Source organism: Cygnus atratus, chromosome 11 (genome assembly GCF_013377495.2).
Source record: "Cygnus atratus isolate AKBS03 ecotype Queensland, Australia chromosome 11, CAtr_DNAZoo_HiC_assembly, whole genome shotgun sequence".
Taxonomy (NCBI): Eukaryota; Metazoa; Chordata; class Aves; order Anseriformes; family Anatidae; genus Cygnus; species Cygnus atratus.
The window spans coordinates 3,323,816-3,345,577 of NC_066372.1; the positions used below are offsets into that span (position 1 = coordinate 3,323,816).

The 21,762-nt window shown below is 43.6% G+C and overlaps 1 protein-coding gene across 1 annotated transcript in view; it reads right to left on the bottom strand.

Annotated features, from left to right (window-relative positions):
- Positions 1–7,248, bottom strand: part of PRTG (protogenin) — a 78,471-nt gene extending 71,223 nt beyond the window's left edge. The window contains 2 exon segments of the mRNA XM_035553748.1: positions 5,991–6,293; positions 7,161–7,248. Coding sequence (XP_035409641.1) covers positions 5,991–6,293; positions 7,161–7,248 — 391 coding nt within the window.
- Between the last annotated feature and the right edge of the window lie 14,514 nt (positions 7,249–21,762).

The following is a 21,762-nucleotide window of genomic DNA, read 5'->3' on the forward strand; positions in this document are numbered from 1 at the left end:
GATTACTTTTTCACTTAGGTGGTGATTACTAGTTATAAAGACTGGAAGTAATCAATCCCAATTTAACAGCTGGGCCTATTGATGGGACAAAAAAAAGAAAAAAAAGCAAAACTAAACATAAGATTATGTCCACAGTTTTGGATATGAGATGTGGAAAAATACAAAATGTTGAGCACAACACACAAAAATGAAACACAAATTTGTGTTTCCACAATCGATGGACAAATCTGTAGGAAAATGCTTAGTAACATAAATTCTTCCTCCAAGATTCTCTTTTGTCATGTCTTAAGTTGTCCTGCACACCATCAATAGCCACAGCTGTTAAATTGTGAAGACGTGACAACAAGTCTCTAGGCAAACAACTGCTCAGAGTGAGATCCTTTTCTTTAGGATAATCAGAGCTGGCTGACAAAAGGGGGCCTTACTGAATGCCCTTTCAACAATTTCTACACCAAGAAATGCAGAGAGAGGGAGGGAGAAGAAAGGCAGGGGTGGGGGGAAGCACCACACTGCAAGAACAGAACAGTATCCTTTGCTGCAGTGCATTGCTCTGCAAGGAGAAAAGAAATCTCAACAGTTTAGTACATGCTTCACATGGAGAATTTGCATCAGGTAAGAACACCTCTAGTCGTGGCTCTGAACAACTTGTAGCATGGTACCACGTTTCCCTTTGACACTTCTCACATAGGTGAGGGTTTTATTAGCTACAGAACCCACCGCCAGTCAGACTGAGCTTCCCTTTAAAAAAGAAGCTGGTAAAAACTTTATACATTATAAAGATAAGGTGATAAAAAAACAGTAAAAACCATAATAGCTTTGGCCTCACTAGTTTGGAAGAACAGCAAGCACATAAAATGCCTCAGTTTGGCATTATGCTTGACAAATGTGAAACTGAGACGTTCAGGAAACCTGTGAAAAGCTCTCTTCTCTACTGACATAGTAACGGAAACACTGTTCATATGCGCTAAGTAGAGTTTCATATACTTTTTGTCCCGGAAAGGATGTAAAAGCCCCCTCCTTAGCCTGTGGAAGACCTGTTACAAGTGCAGACCAGTCACTGCTGAAAGAACAGGGAATGCCCTAGTGCAAAAGAAAAAAAAAAAAAAAAAGGAAAAAGGTAACAATTTGTAATGTCTTGACAATTTCTTCTGTAAATATGTTGCAGAAGCCCAGGTCAAAAAATGTCTGGGGGAGTTCTTGAAGAACTCTTGAAAAACTCAGCCACGTTCACTCAGCTTAGGAAGCAGTTCTCTTCCCAGGGCACTCAAATCAACTAATCAAAGCAATAGCAATAAGGCAGCACTTGTAAAAACCTAAAACAAGAGCTTCCTCAAATTGTCTGTAACCACACTAGTCCTACAGCATTAAGACCTTGCTATCTGTTTTAATACAAGACTATTGTCTACAACAGCCATTTGCCACTACATTCCATCTCAGTCAGAAAACACTTCGGCCCTTCTACTCCCCACCCCCATCTCAGAATTTGTTTCTCTCTCCATCACTATTTAACATAATTAAACATATCTTTGAGATCTGTAAACACTTGGAGGATACCTGAGATGACAGATTCCACGTTGAATGAAAATGATAGTGTGAGACCACAACTATTGACCTCCTCATTTAAGGCAAGACACTAAAATTAATTTTTAAAAAAGTAATAGCAGAAGGGCAACATTTCTGCATATGTACATGTTCCAAAAAGGCTTAAAGAACATTTATTTTTGTGGCAATCTAAGCTTCAGTAGCATTCCTCCACCAAGACTTTCGCCTTCACATCACTCCTCTCAGTTACACCAGTACAATGGGCTCCATAACAAAACACATCAGGCAACTCACTTGGGTTAAAAACATCTTTTGTTTTAATTCTATTATTTTAACCCTGATCAGTTAGCCACACGTGTAGCTGTGCCCACAGGAAGAAGGGCACAGCTCAAAAGTGGGAACAAGCAGCTGGAACAAGCATGGTTTACTGCTAAGAAAGCGTGATTGCCACTATAGAGGATAATGCACAGCTGGATGCACTCTTAAGTAATCAAATATTTAAAAGCAGAGCAAAAGATGTAGGATATAAAAACATAAACATTACCAGTTACTGACATGGCAGTGGGACCACAAGTCACATCACTGCCGCAGCAGGTAAGCAAAAGCACAAACTCTCCACAAAGTACTCTGCCACATCGACTAGGCCCAGCAGTTCACAAACTGTAACGCAGCAAGCGAACAGCTTCCTCAAGGAGCATGTTCCAAGAAATCCTCTGCTTGGATAACCTTTCATTCTGGTGTAATGCAGAAACCTGTTCATGAAGAATGGGCTTAATGTTTCTTGTAATTCGCACATAAGACATTCAGCCAAGTTACAACAGGAGAAAGGGTTCTCTAGGGATACTCCAACCAGCTGTATACATCCCTTCCATCCATTTAAGACTTCAATTTCCACTTTTTGTGAAAATGAAATAAACAATGAGCATCCTATCCAATCACTACTCAAAGCCTGTGTTACTAACTTCAAAACACGATTACCCTTTCTCCATTTTTTCTTAACATTACCTTACTGCAAGTCTAGCTGTATTTATGGACAGAATCTTAGTCAACTGTGGTTAAACTTCCATTCACAATTTAAATTGCAAAAATACAAAAATCTCATTTATTTATTTTTAGCTGACTCTAACTGTACCAAAAGTGCTTGGATTTCCTCCATGTTCTACATGACTTTTATATTCTGTTTAGAGAGATCTCTGCTAGTAGCAGTGGCAGCAATAAGGGGAATTTTGAGTAAGTCGTTTACTCTTCACTATTAGCATTTTACCCCCACATGGTACCTCACAAAGACCAGCACAGGGACCTCCCTCTCTCCCCCCTACATCAACTAGCCAGCTTTGGACGCAACTATAAGCATGTACTGATAAGAATATTTATTTTTACCTAAGCAATACCTCAGCTCCACAGCTTCCTTTAAAAAAGTGGGGGGATCTTAAAAAAAAAAAAAAAAAGAAAAAAAAGACCTAAATTAGTCAAATTCTTTTGTGCATGGATGAACAACAGGAAAGCAAAGCCTTGGGGCCTCTGGGGAGGAACCCTGTCCCTGCAGACCTACTCTGATGTGCTCGGGAGATAAGGCTCCATAGTGACACTTAAGGAAAGGCCTGCTCACATTTGAATTTCTGCATTCCACAAGAACAATTCATGGCAATCACTAACTTTGCAGAGGAGCTACATGAAAGCTTTGGCCAATGAATGAGGGTCATCTGCTCTTTATCACAAGGGTAAACCTCATCCTGGCCAGTTTCTAACCTTTTAACCCTGTGAATTCTTAATTTGCACATGAATAATGGAATTCTTGCCAAGAGTGCAACCTTCAGCTTCCAGTTCCTAACTTTAGAAACCAAGACCTGATCTCCTTGTGTGTTCAAATCTTAAACTCTTGGACAGATTAAAGTTTTTGGTTTCCAAATGCAACACTAAACATTACAATTCTGAAGCAAAAGATAAGCTTACCAGCAAAATCTCTGATCAGGCAGAGTAAAAGAACATCCTTGCACCCTGCTGCTACCAGAGACCTAAGAGAGCATTTGCTTTTTTCCTCCCAAGAAAGAATGCCCATTTAATGCCTATTCTCCACCTGTTTAATATGTATAGTTCTTTCTGTAGCCCGACCACAAGGTAATTTGCTTTTGCAGCAACCACAATTGATTCTAAACAAAACTTATAAGCCTAAAAAAAAAAAAAACCCACAACTTCAAATTTCATTTCATATGACAAAAAGGAATAAACTGCTGCATGGGTTAATTTCACATTTGGTCACTAGTTAACCACTTAATCACTAAGTCAACATCACCTACTGTGACCATTACAGATCCGCTATCTCTTCAAGTTTTCTCCACCAGCCGTAAGAAACCTTTTTAAGTATTCAAAGAAGAAAAAGAAACCTTTTGTCATAGTCTTACGGGAAGAAAAAAAGGCTGCAAAACAAGAGTATCACTTCACAACACACAATCTATTTGCTTGTGTATCTTCCCTGGTGGTAAAATTTCATTATTTAAAAACAAACCAAAGCAAAACCATCTTTCTGGTGAAATGATGTGTATGTGAGAAACAAACATTTACAGAAGGTCAATCCTGTCTGAAGAAAAAAAAAAAAAAAAAAAAAAGATCATACAAATGTATTACTGTGCTCCACTACTACAGTTCTCCGTACCATTCCAGAAGTTCTCTCATATGGAGAACACAGAGCTCATCCTGCAACATCTCATATTTAATATCACCCTAATTTTTCCTCAGTCCTACACAAAGAATCCATCATCTACTGTTTTGCTTTATATTTATAAAAAATGAGATTCCTATCCTCTTAAGAGACTGTCTTCAATTTGTTTATTAATGCTGCTGACACTCTGAAACCTAACGTTGTGAATGTAAATGTAAACAATATTAATACTTCATTTTTCATCATTTAGTCAAAAGTATCTAAGAACTACCAAGCCTCTAATCCTTAAAGTGAGTAAGATGCCATGATACAAAGGAATAAATAGCCAGTTTTCAGAAACTGAGAGTTCACAGCCTCTTGCAGCATGTGAAAACTCGTAACTTTCTTGAAGCCACCTGCTTCCAGGCTGGTCTTCAACTGCCCGAAGCTCCAGATCACTGAACAAGGTATTTCACACCTTCCTATGATACCTTATGGATAGTTTTTATATTCAGTTCAGAAGCATATGGGGAAAAAAAAAAAAGTATTAACATTCAGACTTTTTTAATGCCAGTTAATGTACTAACTGTATTAACTAATTTCAGATTGAATTTGATAAAACTTGCAATTCACAGCCAAAGCCTAGTTTCCACAGAGGTATCAGTGCCACAGTTTACTGCAACTTGCCACAAAGAACAGGGTTGAAGAGGTCAAAGGGAGCCTTCTCCTATTAGATTAAGTTCATCAGTTAAGTCCTATTAGAGAGGGAACATGAGAGGACTACACAAACTGTGTACTCTCTGTGTTACACTTCCTTTGAAATGACTCCAGCCTACTGGCAAAACTCTGCACTGTCCTGGAAGAAGGCACGGCATTCAGCTCCCAACACACATCTCTTGCTCAATACGTTTAAAGATGCTAGGAAAACCAAGGGGAACACACACTCAGGGTCAGACCGTTAAAGCTATAAAGGCACTTACATGCAAGAATTTCCCTCACCACTCAGGCAGCATCAGGGCCTGGAGTGCCCTACAAGCGTGACTCCCCCAGTGGCACCGTGTACAGGTCCTTATGGCAGGTTCCAGAACCCTGAAGCAGTTCCAGAAGGGACAGTACCCATCCGCCTGGCTGAACGTAGACATCAGAACAGCAAGGACTCGGTAATTTAGGGACATGGTTTAATGGTGGGCCTGGCAGTACTAGGCTAAAGGTTGAACCAGATGATCTTAGAGGTCTCTTCCAACCTAAATGGTTCTATGATTTAATCTTCTTGATGGCCCTAAAAACCTTTCCTCTCTCCTCTCCCAAAGACAGCCATCTCTATTATTATTCTACTCTGCCCCAAGATATCCCCAACACTACTCATCACAACATCAGGCTATTGAACAAAAAAAAAGAATAGATTTGTAGATAACCCTTGTAAAGTCTCAAGAACAGGACTTGAGAAATAAGACCCAGACCGTTGGTAGCAGCATGGCTCTGCATCATCTGCAACCACTATACCAGCATGGCTCTGCATCACTGCTTGCTCTGGTGAGCGAACCACATAAGGCACCACCGTCCACGAGGGCTCACAGGTGGCTCTGCCACTCTGGCCATGTCACAGACTTGAACGGAGGCATGACAAGTTTTGCTCATAATATTTACACATATACAAAGAAACAAGTGTTCTGCTGAATTGTCTCGCTATTTGCTTTTGTAATTTGTCTTTTCATGCACACAAACATCAGAACAATAGGTTGTTTTGTGCTGTTCAGGAGCTGTTGCCACAAACTTGGCAGCAAGTTAACAAACAAGAGCTGGAACTTACTTGCTAGAGTAAGGTGACTTTTTTGACTGAGAATGGCTCCATGCTTGTTCAGAGCTAAGCACTGGTAAAATCCTTCATCTGACAGCTCTCCTTTCTTTCCTTCCACCTCACTGATGTATAAAGAGCCATTGGATAAAGTGTAGATCCTTTCATTTTCAGATACTTTGCCTCCGTTTTTCAGCCATGTAATAGTTATAGGAGTTTCACCACGGGCCTGGCAGTCTAAAACCACTGGATCCTTCCTTGAGACAATAACATCTTGAGGCTCCTTCACAAAAAACAGTTCACTAAAGCACCACACTCCTAAGGGAGAGAAAAAGATTTTGACTGTAAGTACAGACATGCTCGTTACCAGGAGCACTTGTGAGCAATCCTGCACAGCACGAGGTAAACCCATTATTGTTATTAAAGGCTCCAAGACCTCCGAGCCCTTCCAGCTGCACCCCGGATCGCTCAGGGAAAGCTGTACTATTGACTTCAAGCCGAGTAAAGTCGTCAGACTCTAGGCTGCTCAGCCTCTTGCCTCCTAGCTTTCAAACGCATCCCAGTGTGGGATGAGCGGGGGAACGGGTGCCTTCAGCACAACCCTGGCTCAGCTGCCGGAGTGCTGGACGCAGCAGTGCCTGGGGGTCACCGCCGCGCCCCCACAGGCGGCGGGGCTCTGGCCGCCCCCGACGCAGGTGCCAACTTCTGTCCGCCGGGGGAGCTTCGCCAGCACCCGCCAGGCGCCCGAGCCGCTCGCTAATTTTACAAGCCTGTCAAAGGAGCTGGGGCGTCGTAAAAGGCTAATTTTACAAGAAATCAGTACCGAAACCACTTACTCCGCCCACCGGAGCCTACCCTCTATCCCCCCTCCTCCCGCCCTGTCCCCGCTGCCCGGGCACCCCTCACAGCGCCCCTCAGAGCCCCCAGCCCTCGGGGGCGCGCGGTCCGCTAACAGCGCCCAGCGGCCGGTTACCGGTGCCCAGCGGTCCGCTCCCGCCCCCTGCCGGCGGGGCGGCCGCCAGCCCCCCGCTGTCCCCCCTCAGCCGCCCGCCCCGTCGCGGCGCGAACAAAGCGCGGGGCCGTGCGGCCGCTCCCGCTCCGGCCGGTGCCGCACGGGAGCTGATGCCGGCTAAATGAAGCCACGTGCGGCGGCGCGGCGCGGCCCGGACAATGGGGCGGACTCACCTGGCAGCGGGAGCAGCAGCGCCCGGAGCAGCGCCCGCAGCAGCGACCGGCGGCGGAGCGGCGCCATTTAGCGGGACGCGGCTGGCATGCCCCGCCGGCCGCCGCCAGAGAGCCCGGTCAGCGGGCTAGGGGAGGAGACAGGGGGCGGACGGAGCGGCCCCGGCGCGCCCGTCCCGGCCCTACCCTCCGCATCCCGTCTCCATTGGCCTTCGGGGAGGCGAGGGGGCGAGGGGCAGGGCCGGCCGGGGGAGGGACGCCGCTGGACGGGGCGGGCCGCGGCGGACAATGCCCCCAGGGCGGGCGGAGGATCGGCCCGCGGCGGGGACAGGAGCCGACCCCGCACGCGAGGGGCGGCCGGCGCCATCCGGGCCGACCCCCGGTGCTGCCCCGCCGGGACCCGAGGGCGGCCGCCCCCCGGCCGGTTCTGTGCCCCGCGGGCGCCGCCTCAGCCCCTGGGGCCGGGGAGGGAGCTGCCGGCCGGGCCCGCCGTCGGGGGAGCGGGGCGAGACTACTGAGCTACTCTACTCCTGTTAGCAACGAGAGAGGGTTGGTGAGGAGTGGAGTAGTTGGAAATGGGGCCTGGGGCACGCGTGCAGCTCTGGCCCAGGCCTGCGGTGCCCGACACAGGTGCACCGACGTCCAGGTGCTGCAGAGCATCCCTGTGAGCCCATGGAAATGGCCTTCCCGTGCTCAGAGTCCGACCGCCGAAGGCAAGGATGGGAGCAGAGCACGACTGGAGTGCCATTGTGTCAGCGGTCCTCACAGCCCCCTTTTCACAGCACCGATAAAACCATTTCCAGATGGCTGCACAGGGCAGCATGCTGCTGCCGAGGATGAGCCATGCTTCACTGGAAGGCAGCCATGAGTTTACATCTGCCCCAAGTCCAGAGTGTAGCTTGCCAAAATGGAACCTAAACTGCAAACATATGGCTTGAGAATCAGGGTATCAACATCCCATACATGATTTGTTTGGGAGATGTCAGAGATGTCATCAAATCAAAAGCTGCTGTTATAATTTAAGCTTTCAGCTTCACCCCTGATTTTACACCACGCTGGCAGCCAGTTTGGAAATGTGGTTTCTAAGCTCTTTTTTGTCTGTTCAGAGTTCTAAAGTTACGATGTAGAGAAGGCATCTTCTTACTCAGCAGATTTGCCCCCTGTTTGCATTCATTGTGATAGCTGCTGACTTCAGTGACAGGCAAGTTTTTACTGCTTTTTGTTCCTGCCAGCACTGCAAAGTTCACAGAACCAGGAGCCAGCAGCTAAACTCCGTCCCTTCTGCTGCATCATCACCAGGACTGGCTACAGCCTCAGTTACCGACTCCTCTAAAAGCGTTCAGGAGAAAATCAGAGCCATAAAAACGCAATGTAAGCCATAGTTTGACCTCCATCACCTTTCTCACTTGTCAGAAATACATGAGCAAAAGATTTCAGATTGCTATGATCTTAGCATAAGTTTTCAGGGAAGGTAATTAGGAAAGATTAGCTGTGCATGCAAATCACAGTTACCCAAGAGATATCCACACAGTTTCATAGTCACTTTGCACAGCAGAACTGAACATCCACCATTTTGGTGTCCAAATAGGGGTACATACAGCAACAGGATCCACTTAGCACAGTATTTTTGAAATTTCCTCACTGTTTTACTTTATCCAGTCACTAAAGATAAGAGTGTGAACTACGAAAAAAGTATCATTTATTAGAACTCAAAAATAATCTAAAAAAAATTGCTTATGAATAAAGCTCATTCTTGCCTGTGGCAAATTCACACCTTCCATCTGCAGCTCATCCCAGTACTGTATTCTCTCCTACTAAACTCTGACTGATCAGAGTGACCAGAATTCAAGATTTGCTAGATGAGCTCAGCACATCTAGAAGACAAACACACCAATGGGGAATACATCTGAAGTATCTGGTATAAAGTCCCAGGGTCACCCTCCCAATGGCTGCAGGGAGACAGTGCCAACAACAAAAAATCAATACATTTCTATTTGCAATTTCCCCTTCTAGCTATGTCCTAAATTAGGCATTATCTTTGAACTGTGTGGGATACATCTAAAGATTTGGGTTTTTTCCTCAGAGGTTAATGACCGTTACACACAGCATGATGCTCCTGGAATGCATTGGATCTCACAGAACAGGCATACCAAGGAATTGTGTGAAACTACTTGTGTGTTAAACAGAACGCTTCCAAATAATGCTAATAAAATGTGAAAATTGTATTTAATATTTCTGCAATTCTCCTTACTTAATTTGAAAAGTCGATACTAAGGCTATATTATATTTAAGGCATTTAAAGTTGCATAAATGTAAACAAATAGATAAAAATCAATGTTTTTGAGACGTTCATACATTGACATTTCCAAAACAAACAACAATTCAAAATGCATTCCAAGGCCCGGACAAAACATGTCCACTTGTTAAAGCTCTTTGGAGAGATGCCAAACATTTCACCACAGCATCTTACCAAGGCAAATCTGATCAAATAGACAAATATGTACCTTCACTCAGCACTGCAATTCCTAGCCATCAAATAAATCCAAGAAACCCACATTTTTATGTTGTGACAAAAAAAGTGCAGTCATTTTCAATGAGTATCTAACAAATATTTATCAGTTAGCTTGATTTTCCATATGGATTTCCCATTACTGCAGATGTAATCTGAGATACGTTTCTGATGTGTTCTGATTTGATGTATTGCTTCCAGGGGTTTCCCCTCCACATCCTTCACTAGTGACAGAGCAAAGCCCCCCCATGCAGTGGGAGTCAGGGCCCCTTGGAAGACTTCTTGCCTGTGTCTGGGGCGTCCCTGTGACACTGCTCACACGTGGGCTGTGTGCGACCTCCCAGACAGTCGTGGGGCTGGTTTCTAGCAGTAGCCCCTGTCGCCAAACAGCAGCGAGGCAGAGAAGGGAGACCACTCCTGACAGTACTTTTATTTCAGAACCCTGGAGGTGCTTTTTGTAGGCCCACACTGTGATTACCTTGGCAGGGTAAGTACCCACTGAAGTCCTCCAGTGCAATCCTATTTAAAAAACTCAGAGTTTCTGCTTGCCCAGAACAGTACTTCACAAGTGACTCCTGAAACCACCTAGAACTCTGTGGCAAATGCGCTGCTCCAGCACTGTGCACGTTGGAGAGATCTTTCCACAGGCTTCTTTTCCAGACAGGATACAGGAACTCCCCAGTGGATGCTGATTTGAAGGAAATACACAGAAAGTGAGTGCCATGGGTGTTTAGCATCATAGTCTGTGGCAAAATAATATTTTTTCTGACACTAGAAAGGGATATTTTTGCTCACTTCGCACCGACATTTTCCCCTTTAACTTACCTAACATGCATCACTAACACAGCAAAATTAACACAGCTCTGTGTTACCCGGTAACATTTCTATATCATGTGTTTTGGTTAGTTGCTGGGTAGGGTGAAACTGTCCCTTGTTAGATGTAGTTACTTCCCCCCAGCCCCTTGCTCTGCACAGCCTCAGGCAGGGTGCTGCTTCCTGCGGGTGGGCTGCAGCACTGCCCAGCACAGGACACCGTCCCACTCCCCATTCACCCCAATCCCCATTCACTGGCCCTTTTTGAGGCAGGCATAGGTCCTAGTGGGCAACGCAGCAAACGTGCCTTCAGAAGGGGAGCTGAGACCAAGCCATAGTCCCACATGTGGGCTGGTTTCCATTAACTGTGTCTGTGCTGGCTGCTGTACTCAGCTGTGGCAGTGAAACTGCTTTACCATCTCCCTGGACTACGCTGTGCCAGCAGGAGGTTTTGACTCCTGAGATCAAATACGATGTTTGTCTTAAATGGCTTAGTAAAGAAAAGTGCGTCCCTTTGGAGCACTCCTTGTGCCTGCGTCTGGGCAGCTACAACACCAGTATTTCCATTTTCATATTTCTGTTGAGCAAAACAAATAAATTCCTTAGAATAAAGCCATGCTGTAACTAGATCCGCATAAACTCTCCCTCCTTAATTTGTCAGATATCATTATTTTAACACGTATTCCAGTAATTAATGGGATCAGAGATAGGGCAGACTTGTGATAACATATGTAAATTCATACTTCACCACTAGCTGATAAAGCCATTGAGCCACAGTTTAAAGGCACTGCCAGCTAGAGCTCTGTCAAATACACCGTGTTAGTAAACACGGAGCCAATAAATACAATTATCTACTTGGCTAACAGTCTCACAGAAGCATTATCATGAGAAAACCATGACAGTTCAGGATGAGTCCAAGATATTACCAGCCAATACAAACAAATCTATGCCTACTTTGCTCCAGGGCAGCAGTTTTTCTCCTCCCACCAACACAGGCTTTTTCACTTGACTCAATCTGTATTTTTGGCATATGTGGGAAACTATGTAAACTTCCCTAGTTTTGTGATTCTTTTCAGACCGTGTAAACCCTTTTCTATGCTTTCTCTTGCATTTTTGGGTCTGCAAAGGAGATTATTTCTTTGAAATATACATGCATAACTTGTAATACTTCAGCAGTCACCACTTCAATGCCTTAAGACCCGAGTAATACCTCTCTTTAAAGTGCTACCAGCAGCTGGAAAACCAACACGCTGTCCAGGTTGCTGTCTGTGAATTACCTGATTGACCTCATGCTGCATTTCTCTCTCAGCCCGAGCCCTAACAAGCACAGCTTATGTTTCCTGAAAACAACAATTTAAAAAATCAGATTGACATGAACCAAACTAGCTCAGGTCTTTGTTCCACTGCTCTTCTCTGTGTGTGGTTGCTAAAATCCAAAGTTTTGGTCACATCATGATCCAGCAAGATGAAAGAGGGACTTTCCAAAGGTGAATGAAGTCTCATGACCATGATGTTTATACACTTTGTCTGAAGTGCTAGCAACAGGTCTGGAACAGAAGATAATAGGCAGGACTCTTCAGTGTGATGGCAAATGGCAGCCTCAGGAAAAGGAAAAATTGAAAATTCACCTGCAACTGCATTTCCCCTTGGTGGACTCCATATTTACAAGATCTCTGTAGCCACAACAGGCCCCAGGTCCAGGCCACGGATGGAGAATGTGGTTTTCTTCCAGTTTAATATATATATTTAAAACCATTTACATTTCTTTTATTTTGAACCAGAAATGGTTCAGTTCTTCTGTGGACAGTTTTGCACTAGGCATTTCAGCTCAGTTTTCCTTTTCCTTCTCAGAAACCAGAGAAGAAGGAATAGCATCGTGTTGGCTGTCTCATCCTGGTGGTCTGGGAAAGGCCACGACAGGGCATGGTTGGCCTGGACACAAACCGCCTGAGCTGTGTACCTGCAGTACCACATCTGCCTAACCTAACAAGCTCTGAGACACCTGGGGAAGTAGATTTGCTCCATGGGAGCCAGTCCCCTGCTCTGGCTTCACACAGCACTGCTCCAGCACCTTAACGTCACAGGACAGAAAAAGACAGGGAAGAGCACCTCTGGGTGGAGAACAGTATCTGTAAGAGTCAGTGCTGCAGCCCTGTGGCCCAAATCTATTTCCGAACCAGCATATAATCATCCAAACTGCACTCTTGGTATCCCCATTGCTCCCAGACCCGTTCAGCCAACCCTTCCCCAATGCCAGGTCCTAGCTCAGGCTCTGGCTCTGCCAGCAGATCCCCACGGGAGCTGCTGTGGGTCTGTCTGGTACAAGGGAAAGTGTAGCTACAGGCACCCAGGGCAGGGGACAGGGTACAGCCACCACAAGCGCCTTAGCACAGCTGCTGCTGTATTGGAGCTGAAATCATTTTTCAGGACAGGCTGAGAGCAGTGGTAATTGGCAGAGCCTTATTAACTGCAGGGGAATTACGGCAATTTGCACTGGTTCAGCTCTGCCTTTAGCCGGTGGAGTCCTGAAAATCCAGCTAACGGCAGCCACGTCTGCGGCACTCCTGGTGCAGCATCATTAACCCTTCTGCTCAGGGAAGCCCCTTTCTTCTTTACAGTTCTTGTTCCGAGTGTTTTTGATCTGGTGTCATTAGAGGCATGCTTAGCCACTTCCTTGCTGCTCATGCCAAACTCCTGATCCAATTACAACTGTATTCACAGATTTACAATATGTTAAGCTAACTCCATTAAGATCCACTATACAAATGTTTATTTTCAGCACATTTGGTCACTTAGTGGTTTCTTGCTTCATTTTGAACCCGTGTATAGTTACCGTCTTGGTTGCCTTCTCAAAGGAGATTTACTCCTTCCCCGAGCAGATGGGCAAACACACCTTAGGCTGAGCCCTTGGGATGCTAATGAACTTTCTCTCCAGGGAGCCTTCCTGTACAGGAAAAGCACACCTCCTCGACAAAGAGATTTTAACACAGATCTCATACGGTTATAAACCAACAAACACCAAAGTGGAAGAAATACAATTATTTGCCACACTAGCGTGGTTTTGTGTTTTTTTTTTTTTTTTCTCCTTCCAGACACGCTCCGTGATCCCAATCTTCTGGCCTGAATCAGTGGGTGTGCCTCTGCCACGTTGTTTCACTGTGCCCTGGAGGCAGCCTCCAGAAGTTCACCCCTGTCCTTGTCACACCAGCGTGAAGATAGGGTCTGCTATGAGCTTTGCCAGGAGAAAGAGGACCTCCTCTTGGTGCTTTTAACAAACCACACAGCCACAGCTGCATAAAGAAAAAGCACACACCTGAGAGCATACCTGATCCCAGATGCACTCTTCTCTTACGCACAGCAGAGCTCTAACAGCGTGGGGTTTGGGTGCACCGCAGCCCCATGCTCTCTCTTCCCAGCACTTGTGCCAGAACCAGTGCTCCACTGCCTGCAGTAAGCTCCTCCAAACACCTAACCTTCCAGAAAACTCTTCCTTTTTTTTTTCCCCCCCCGGTAGGACTTCTTTCCTCCTGGTTTATCTCCCTGACCTGGCTTGTTGTAGTATAAAATGAATGGAAAACCACCAAAGGTTGCACCATACAGGCGAAGGTACAGCAATAGCACAGAACAGCAGCTATGGTGTCTGTGCACCAAAACACATGGAATAACTTCATTAAGGTTTTATGTGTATGTGGGAATTGCAAGGAGGAAGAGGAACAGCCGGCAGGTGGAAGAAAGCTACCCCATATGCTGCATTTGTAATATTTCTAAAAAAATAGCACAGTACAGGCCTCTCTCTCAACCCTATTCCCTATAAATAAAGTAAAAATCCTGAAAATGCTGCAGAACTGTACTCTGATATAATCCTCTATAAATCAAAACGTTAATACACCAGGTTGATAAAATAAGTCTCAGACTGAGAATAAATGAACAGAAAGAAATTATCTCCTAGGTTACCACTTCCTATGTTTGAATCTACAAAGGAATCTCTCAAACCTTCTAGAGAGAGGCACCTTTTTGTCAGTGTCTTTCTTGTTTATCATGACAACCCACTGTTCTGCAGCTATTTGTTTAGCAACAGGCATGAAATATGGTCTCTTTTCATCCCTGTGTAAGTTACCTTCATTCTGCTGTTACAACAGGAAACATGCAAATCATTTCTTTTTTCCTCTATATGTTTGCAATCAGGAAACAATTACTGGAAATAAAATAAATGAAAAACAAAGCAAGTCAGAGGCCAACTAGCAGTTGGACAATATGCTGAATATACCCCACTACAGATACCTATTTATTTTTGCTGTGAAAGACCACAGCTCTTTTCTTTGTCTTAACATTCTCAGCTTATTAACAATGCTGCCTTTCCTCTTATCTACTATTTATCCTGAGGAACTATTAAAAAGAAGGATTGGAGGAGGCTTCCTGCTGCTCCTGTCCCATTTCATCTCACAGAGACATAAGGAATTGCTGGTCAGGGAGAGGCCACTTGGCCAGAGCAGCCTGTGCCCTGTAGGTTTATCTCCTTGCTGCCAGCACAGCTCCCTCCAGTGCGCTGCCCTGTCACGGGAGAGCGATCGCCTCTCAGGAGTGTGAAGATAAACAGATTTGAAGCCTTCAAGGCATGTTCCCAGCACCTCCTCCCGCTCACACACATACAGACTCATCCTGCAAATGCCCCCATGCACAATGTGGCTCTGGGGATGGATACTAAGATGTTTGAAGGGCCACATGAAGCTGTGACTTACAGCAGCACGCCTTTACCAAGAATTCAGGCCGAGCCGCTAAAGGCAACACCCAGGTGCAAGGAGTGAGCCAAGGGGAGGGGGGTGAGCTGAGGGGAGCCAAAAGCTGGGCAGCACAGGGGGTTGTTCTTTGATGCTGAAATTACCACCTCCATCACCCACAGTCACTGGGATTTTATCTCAGCTAGGCTACTGGAATCACTTGGGATCCCATGGCGACTTCTCATTGTCTGGAGACTCTGGAAGAGCTATCTGCCCAGCACGGGAGGTGAGCCGAAGGCAGGAGGCATGGCTGGATCGAGGTGCCCTGCAGGGCAGGAGGAGGAGATCAGAGGCAGGAGCACTGCCGTGCAGGGAGGCTCTCCTGCAAGCACAGCCACAGGCAACCTTAGTTCATCTGATGCAATTCAGCGCTTTGCAACATGCTGTGCCTGTACTGGGGTGGCACAAGGGCTTGCGTGGCCAAGCGAGGAATCAGATCAGACAACCGAACCTGATGGAAATAACACTGGGGGGGAAACTACAAGCATTTTTTGCTGAAATTAAGTCCCTGGTTCAGTTTAGCATGTGGCACACACATATGCGCCTGCATAGCATGGAGACCAGGAGAACAGCCAGCCGTTAAGGCTGCTGGTAGTTTCAGCCATGCTGCTATCCAGTGTCTAGTAATTACCCTAGGATTATGTTTCCTAAATAGTAAATAACATTTTGCTGTTATTCATGTTCTGATATCTCTGGAAGATCACAGTGGCCAAATGTTAGCACATGGCAGAACTTGTTGCATCAGGCAAATAATGCACATACAAAATACACACCTTATGCACATCAAAATGTTCACCCTACCTAGGTAACCAGGAAAAGTGTGTGTGGAATAGTTTTCTGCCAGGTGAGTGAGTGAAACTGGCCTAATGTGCTCAGCTGAGGAGCAGGCCAGTGCAAGTCATTGACTGGAAAACTTAGCATCCCACTCAACATCAGCATGCTGTTGCAGCAACTAAACCATCATGCTGTAGACTAACTAGATGAGAAAACCCTCACCAAGCAGACAGCCGTCCAAATTCTCCTGAGTACTGAAATTCCTGCCAATTTCAGGAGAGACAGAAATGGACAAATGCTCTTTCTGAGATGCCCTGAGCAAGCTACAGCCCCATCCCTGTTAGCACCACCAGTGCGGGATGCCCTGAGTCACACCCTGTGGCTCAGCTCCTCGTCCCCACCTCATCCTGCCCCTGCTGCAGCTGCAGCCCAGTCTGCAGCCCCCAATCAACAGATTTAGCTATTCAGTCATCATGTTAGATAGAACATGACAAGGATTAATTTCTTCATACAGTGAGAGACCAGCTGAGCCAGCCTGTTTGCACCTTAAGAATCAAATTACATAACTAGACTTTTTTCAATGTTAAAAAAAAATGTAACTGAGATATTTGCTTTCCTAATTCTGAAATTTTTCATGTACTTAAGTAATTTCATCTTATTTCACTTATATAAATGTCTACAATTTTTTCAAGTGAGAATTAGATTTTAGAAGTGTTCACAGTCTTGACAAACTTTGAATTCTCACTGTGGAGAACAGTAAAAATTAATTACTTTGGGAAAAAAGGCATAATTTTTAGCTCCATGTTAACTGAGCTCAACTATATTATTTTTGTCTTGGATGAAGCAGCACCTCTTATTTTTTAATAGCTAATTCTGAATTACACTAACAGAAAAGCAGTTTTAAGATTCTGATTAAGCATGGTGAATTATTTTTTACTAACCTGTAAAATAATTAGTCTGTGAATCTTCAGCATAGGATATATATGATTGCTTAATACTGTCCACACAGGAGGATGCCCACAATTATTGGACTGAGATTCTACATATGAATGAGCAGTTTCCTCATCCCCTCTTTTTTGGTCCATTTCTGTAAGCTGACAGAGAAAGTAAGGCATTTATTTAAAAATTTGCATTTTAGCAAGCAATAGTACATGAAAAATAATTAGGAATTAAATTATTAAGGATGGATGACTAATTGTTGGGCAGCAATTCATAGAATGGGGTTGAAGAGTCATAAATCTGTCACTTTCCGCAACTGAGTTTATTGTACATCACAACCAGAAAATAATGTGCTATAGCTATTCAACATGAAGAAAATACATACACAGAAACTGCAGCTTCAGGCAGAGAGTCAGTTTCAAGCTTTTCTATATAGCAACCACCCAGGAACTCAGTTACCTGAGCAAGGGAAAAAAGCAGGCTTTCAGGACAAAGGGATGGCATGGCATGGAGAGGGTAACCTCTATTAAAGTGGCATAGTTTGTCATATCTGACAACCCAATGAAGAAAGTTATCACTAGTTAAGGGCCTGACCCTGCATTCCTTAAGTAGACAAAAATCCCTTTGAAGTCAGTGCAGCATCCTGCTCAGATAACTATATCAGGATTTGGCAATTAATGAAAACTTTTAATTTCTTAAGTAGATTATAGAAGTCTTTCCCTGAAAACAAACAAACAACCCTGTTACTTGTTACTCCCAGCAACTCCTAGGCAACGCGGGTTTGTTTCCAACAGCTCTTATAGCACAGTAGCTGTTGCTTACTAACTAGGAATTACCAAAAGTCAGAACCACATTGTTTTCTATTTGCATTGATCTGCCTTAAGTGTTCTTCTCTAGCTGATGTCTAGTTGAAGGTTTTGACAGCTTTGCATTCAAAAGGTCAGTAACCAGTCCTCAGGGCAATTTGATTTAAACCTTTAGCATTTTACTTACTCCCAAGCAGCAGTGCATAGTAGGACATGCGTGTCTGCAGCCTCTAAAAGGTCATACTTTGCAGCCCTTGAAAAAAAAAAATCTGAGTCAGAAATATTTCAACTTGTAGAAAATATCAGAAAAGCTATCAGACAATTACAAAAACATTTTCCATTAAACTTCCACTCAAAAGGGCTTAAGAAACACAAATTGTGATGCATGTTTTAGTCTGTGGTATATTTGAGCTGAAAGTTTTACACTATCACATTTAGGAAGGCTGCCTTATCTGTCTTTCCTCAAGAGGCATGCTCACTTAATGTTTGTTCAGGTTTTCCAAGGCACTTTGCTTCCCCCCTCCCCCCTAAATCCCAAGCCTCTCTCTCTGGGACAAAAACCTGAAACCTACAATGCAGAATTTGTTTGAAGTCTCATTAAGCAAGAAACCTCAAATTAAGGACAGCTCAGCAAAACAAAACATTTTTCTACAGAGTCACGTGGATGTAAAACAAGTATTACATAGAAGTTCTCCCTCATTATCCCCTTTGTGAGCTGTTTGTATTCTGATTAGTGTGCTAATGATATATGTTTCACACAGAAAAAGCAATTAAGTCTCTACTTCAAAGAAAAATGACTTAGTATAAGAGTACCAAAGCTTGTGCTTGCTTCTCATGCCGATTTTGTGATGACGTAGAGCAACGCAGCAGCTAGTTAAATGCTTAACTCTCATTTATAAGAATGGAAGATAGTAGGTATTGTCCTTTTAAATGTACAAACAATTCAGTAAGGTGCTTCTATGGCACCAGAGGTATGGTTTTTTTGTTGTTAGTGGTGGTCTAACTGCAGATAAATACACGAGCTCCTCTCAGTTCACATCATAAGAATTGCATGTTGATTCCTTTAAAGAAATGGTTCATTAAAAAAGGAGATGGTAAAATAAACAAACTGCACCCAAAAAGCAGAATCTCATACAAAGGAAATAATTTGGTAAGATCCTATGTGAAGAATCCAAGCACCACAACAAACTAATTAACAAGAAACAGAAAGGAAAACACAAATAGATGGTATGAAGAATGACAGAAAAAAAAAAGACTAGTCTTCTGTTTTAACAATCTACACTATTTCTGACCACACAAGAAATGAGTAAAATGAAAACATTATTTAAAAATACACATCTTCAGTTTTAAATATTTCATATGTGTTTTAGTATGTTCTCATTCTAATGATGTGATTTCCACTCTGGGGACTTGATAAAAGTATCATGTATTTGCTAAGTAACATTTAAGCTACACTGAGAAAAAAAAAAAAAGAACAAAAGAAAAAAGGAAATCTGTGCTGATCCAGGTCACGTTTCATGCTGAAGGTATGCCAGAGACTTCTGTGGATTTCCATGAGACACACACAGATTTTTGTAACGACAGTCAATTAGTGAAACAGCACAACTGTGGTATGGATTTACAGAGTAAATCAAACACCAAAGCATCTGGTAGTTCGCAAAGTAAGTTTATGTATGAACGTACAATGTATGAACTAACAATGAAGTTAGAGAGGAGAAAAACAGGGTAAAGAAGGAAAATTATTTGTCTACATTCAATGCATGATATACTTAACCCTGTCTCTAGTTAAAAAAAAAAAAGTTTATACATTAGATACGTGACTCATTAATAGTATTAAAATATTTTAAGTCACGTCTCCTTCAAGTAGCACAAGTGAAGCCTCAGTTGCACTTCAAATAAATTGTTTTAGCCTCCTAAGAACCCACAGTTCTGCCTCATGATGCAGTAAGAATGCTGAGGTTATAGTTGATTAACTATACCACTTGATAAAAAAGGAAAGATCTGAAACAACGAAAACCTAGCCTAAAAAGAGATGAGTTTTGAAGGAGAAAAAATAAATACAAAAAAAATCCCTCCCAAAATACTAAGTTACTGTTGGATATTTCTTATTCACACTTAAAGCCTCATTTCTGTAACACCACACCGCAAAACATTTACACATATACAACAATCCTTAGAGGAAATGAGAAATTTAGAGAAAGACAATTCTAGAGAAAGACCAAAATACCAAAAGTCAATACAAATCAAATTATTAACATAGATTGAAAATCTAAGAAAACCTCGCTCACAGCAGCGAGTGAAAACCTTGCTTATGTAGACCTTTGAATTAAAATCAGTTTATACCACAAGCCCTGTGCATTTCTTAGTTGAGCTCATTTTGTACGTTTTACTTTAAGCTAAATAATTTAGTTGTCTGCATTGCATTTATTTATTCAGGCTTAACACTAAACAAAGTTAATACAGATACACCAGTTGCTATATAAATGTAATAACTAATGCACAAATAAATTTCACCAGTCATCCTGGTTAAGCACTGAAACAAATAGTTCAACTTAGCCAGAAAAGTTAAGCTCCTGAAAAATTTGTAAGAGGTTTTATACTGTGCTTGGAACAGCTAACCACAACTTGTAAGAAGATTGCTGTATAAATCACCTTCCCATTCCACTTCAGGTAACAAGAATCAGGTTTTCTCTTTCTATTGATGGGATATCAAAACCAGGATAAAAAAAATAATAATAATGGGGTAGAAATTATTAAAAATATCGCGTATTGTGTGTATCCTTCCCAATTCAGCACTACCTCGGGCAAAGCAGCAGGCGCCATCTTGCGGCCTGTCGCACACAGCGCTGCCGGGCCTCCATTTGGCAGCGAGCAGCCGCTCAGGCTCGGAGGAAGCAGAAGCTGGAGCAACGCGGCCAACTCTCGAGCTCTTCGTGTTGCTAAAAACCAAAGTCAAACAGACGAGATAACGACTGCTGAGGAAGACATCAGCCAGGGGGCACAACATCATTCTAAAAGGAAAAGGTCAAGTACAGGCCAGATTCTTAGCCATGTTTTTCAGATTCTATTAAAATCAGTTTGAATCAGTAACTATTTGTAGAAGCCACTATCAATGTCAGTGAATACTACTGCTTACAGCTTTCAGCCTTGGCGAAGCCCAGAAAAAAATATCAAAAACATGCATTAATTTTCAGGGCACCATTTAAAATTGAGTAAAAAGAAACCATTCCTTTTACAGCCATCCTGTCCCTTGCTTCCTGGTCCATCCTCTGCTCTACCCTTGGCATCTTGCTCAAGTCTTCCATTAAAATATCTTTACAAATTTATGCTTCTTCATCAAATCCACACAAAATCTCTTTGTAAATATCAACACTATATACTTTTATCAATGGATTGGTACATTCAGCTCAAACCTACCTGACCTGGGAAATTTTTTCTACCTATCATCTGGCACTGTTAGGTGTTAGAAGTAATGGAATTGTTAACAAAGGTGGTGAACACACAAGGAAGCAGTTTAGGTGTAATCTGTAATGCTCTGGTAAGGGGGCTGCAGCTGGCACACAGACCCATACCTGTTAGTGTTTCTGGTGACAAAATTTCAGAAGTGTTCGCAGTAGTATCTTTAGAGTTACCCTCCAAAAATCTGAGTGCATGTTTCAGGGAACATGGATGTGTCAAATACAAGTACAAGGGGACATGCAGCTGATGCAGCACAGCATCGCCCTGGTTGGTCAATCCAGCACCTGTTTGTTTCTGCCCCCCCCCCCTCCAGAAACCTCCCGGATTCCTTGCGTCCCCATGTGCTGGCCTTCTGGCAGAGGTTAGAGAACTAAGTCTCCTGTAAAAGCCACGGTTTGCAATCTTAGGACTCCATGAGATGCTTCAAGACAACCGTACCCACTTCCTTATGACAATTGGGTGACCTAGACCAACTCTTCACCAGGACATTATTACCCATAGTGGTGTCTTTTCTGATCCAGAACACA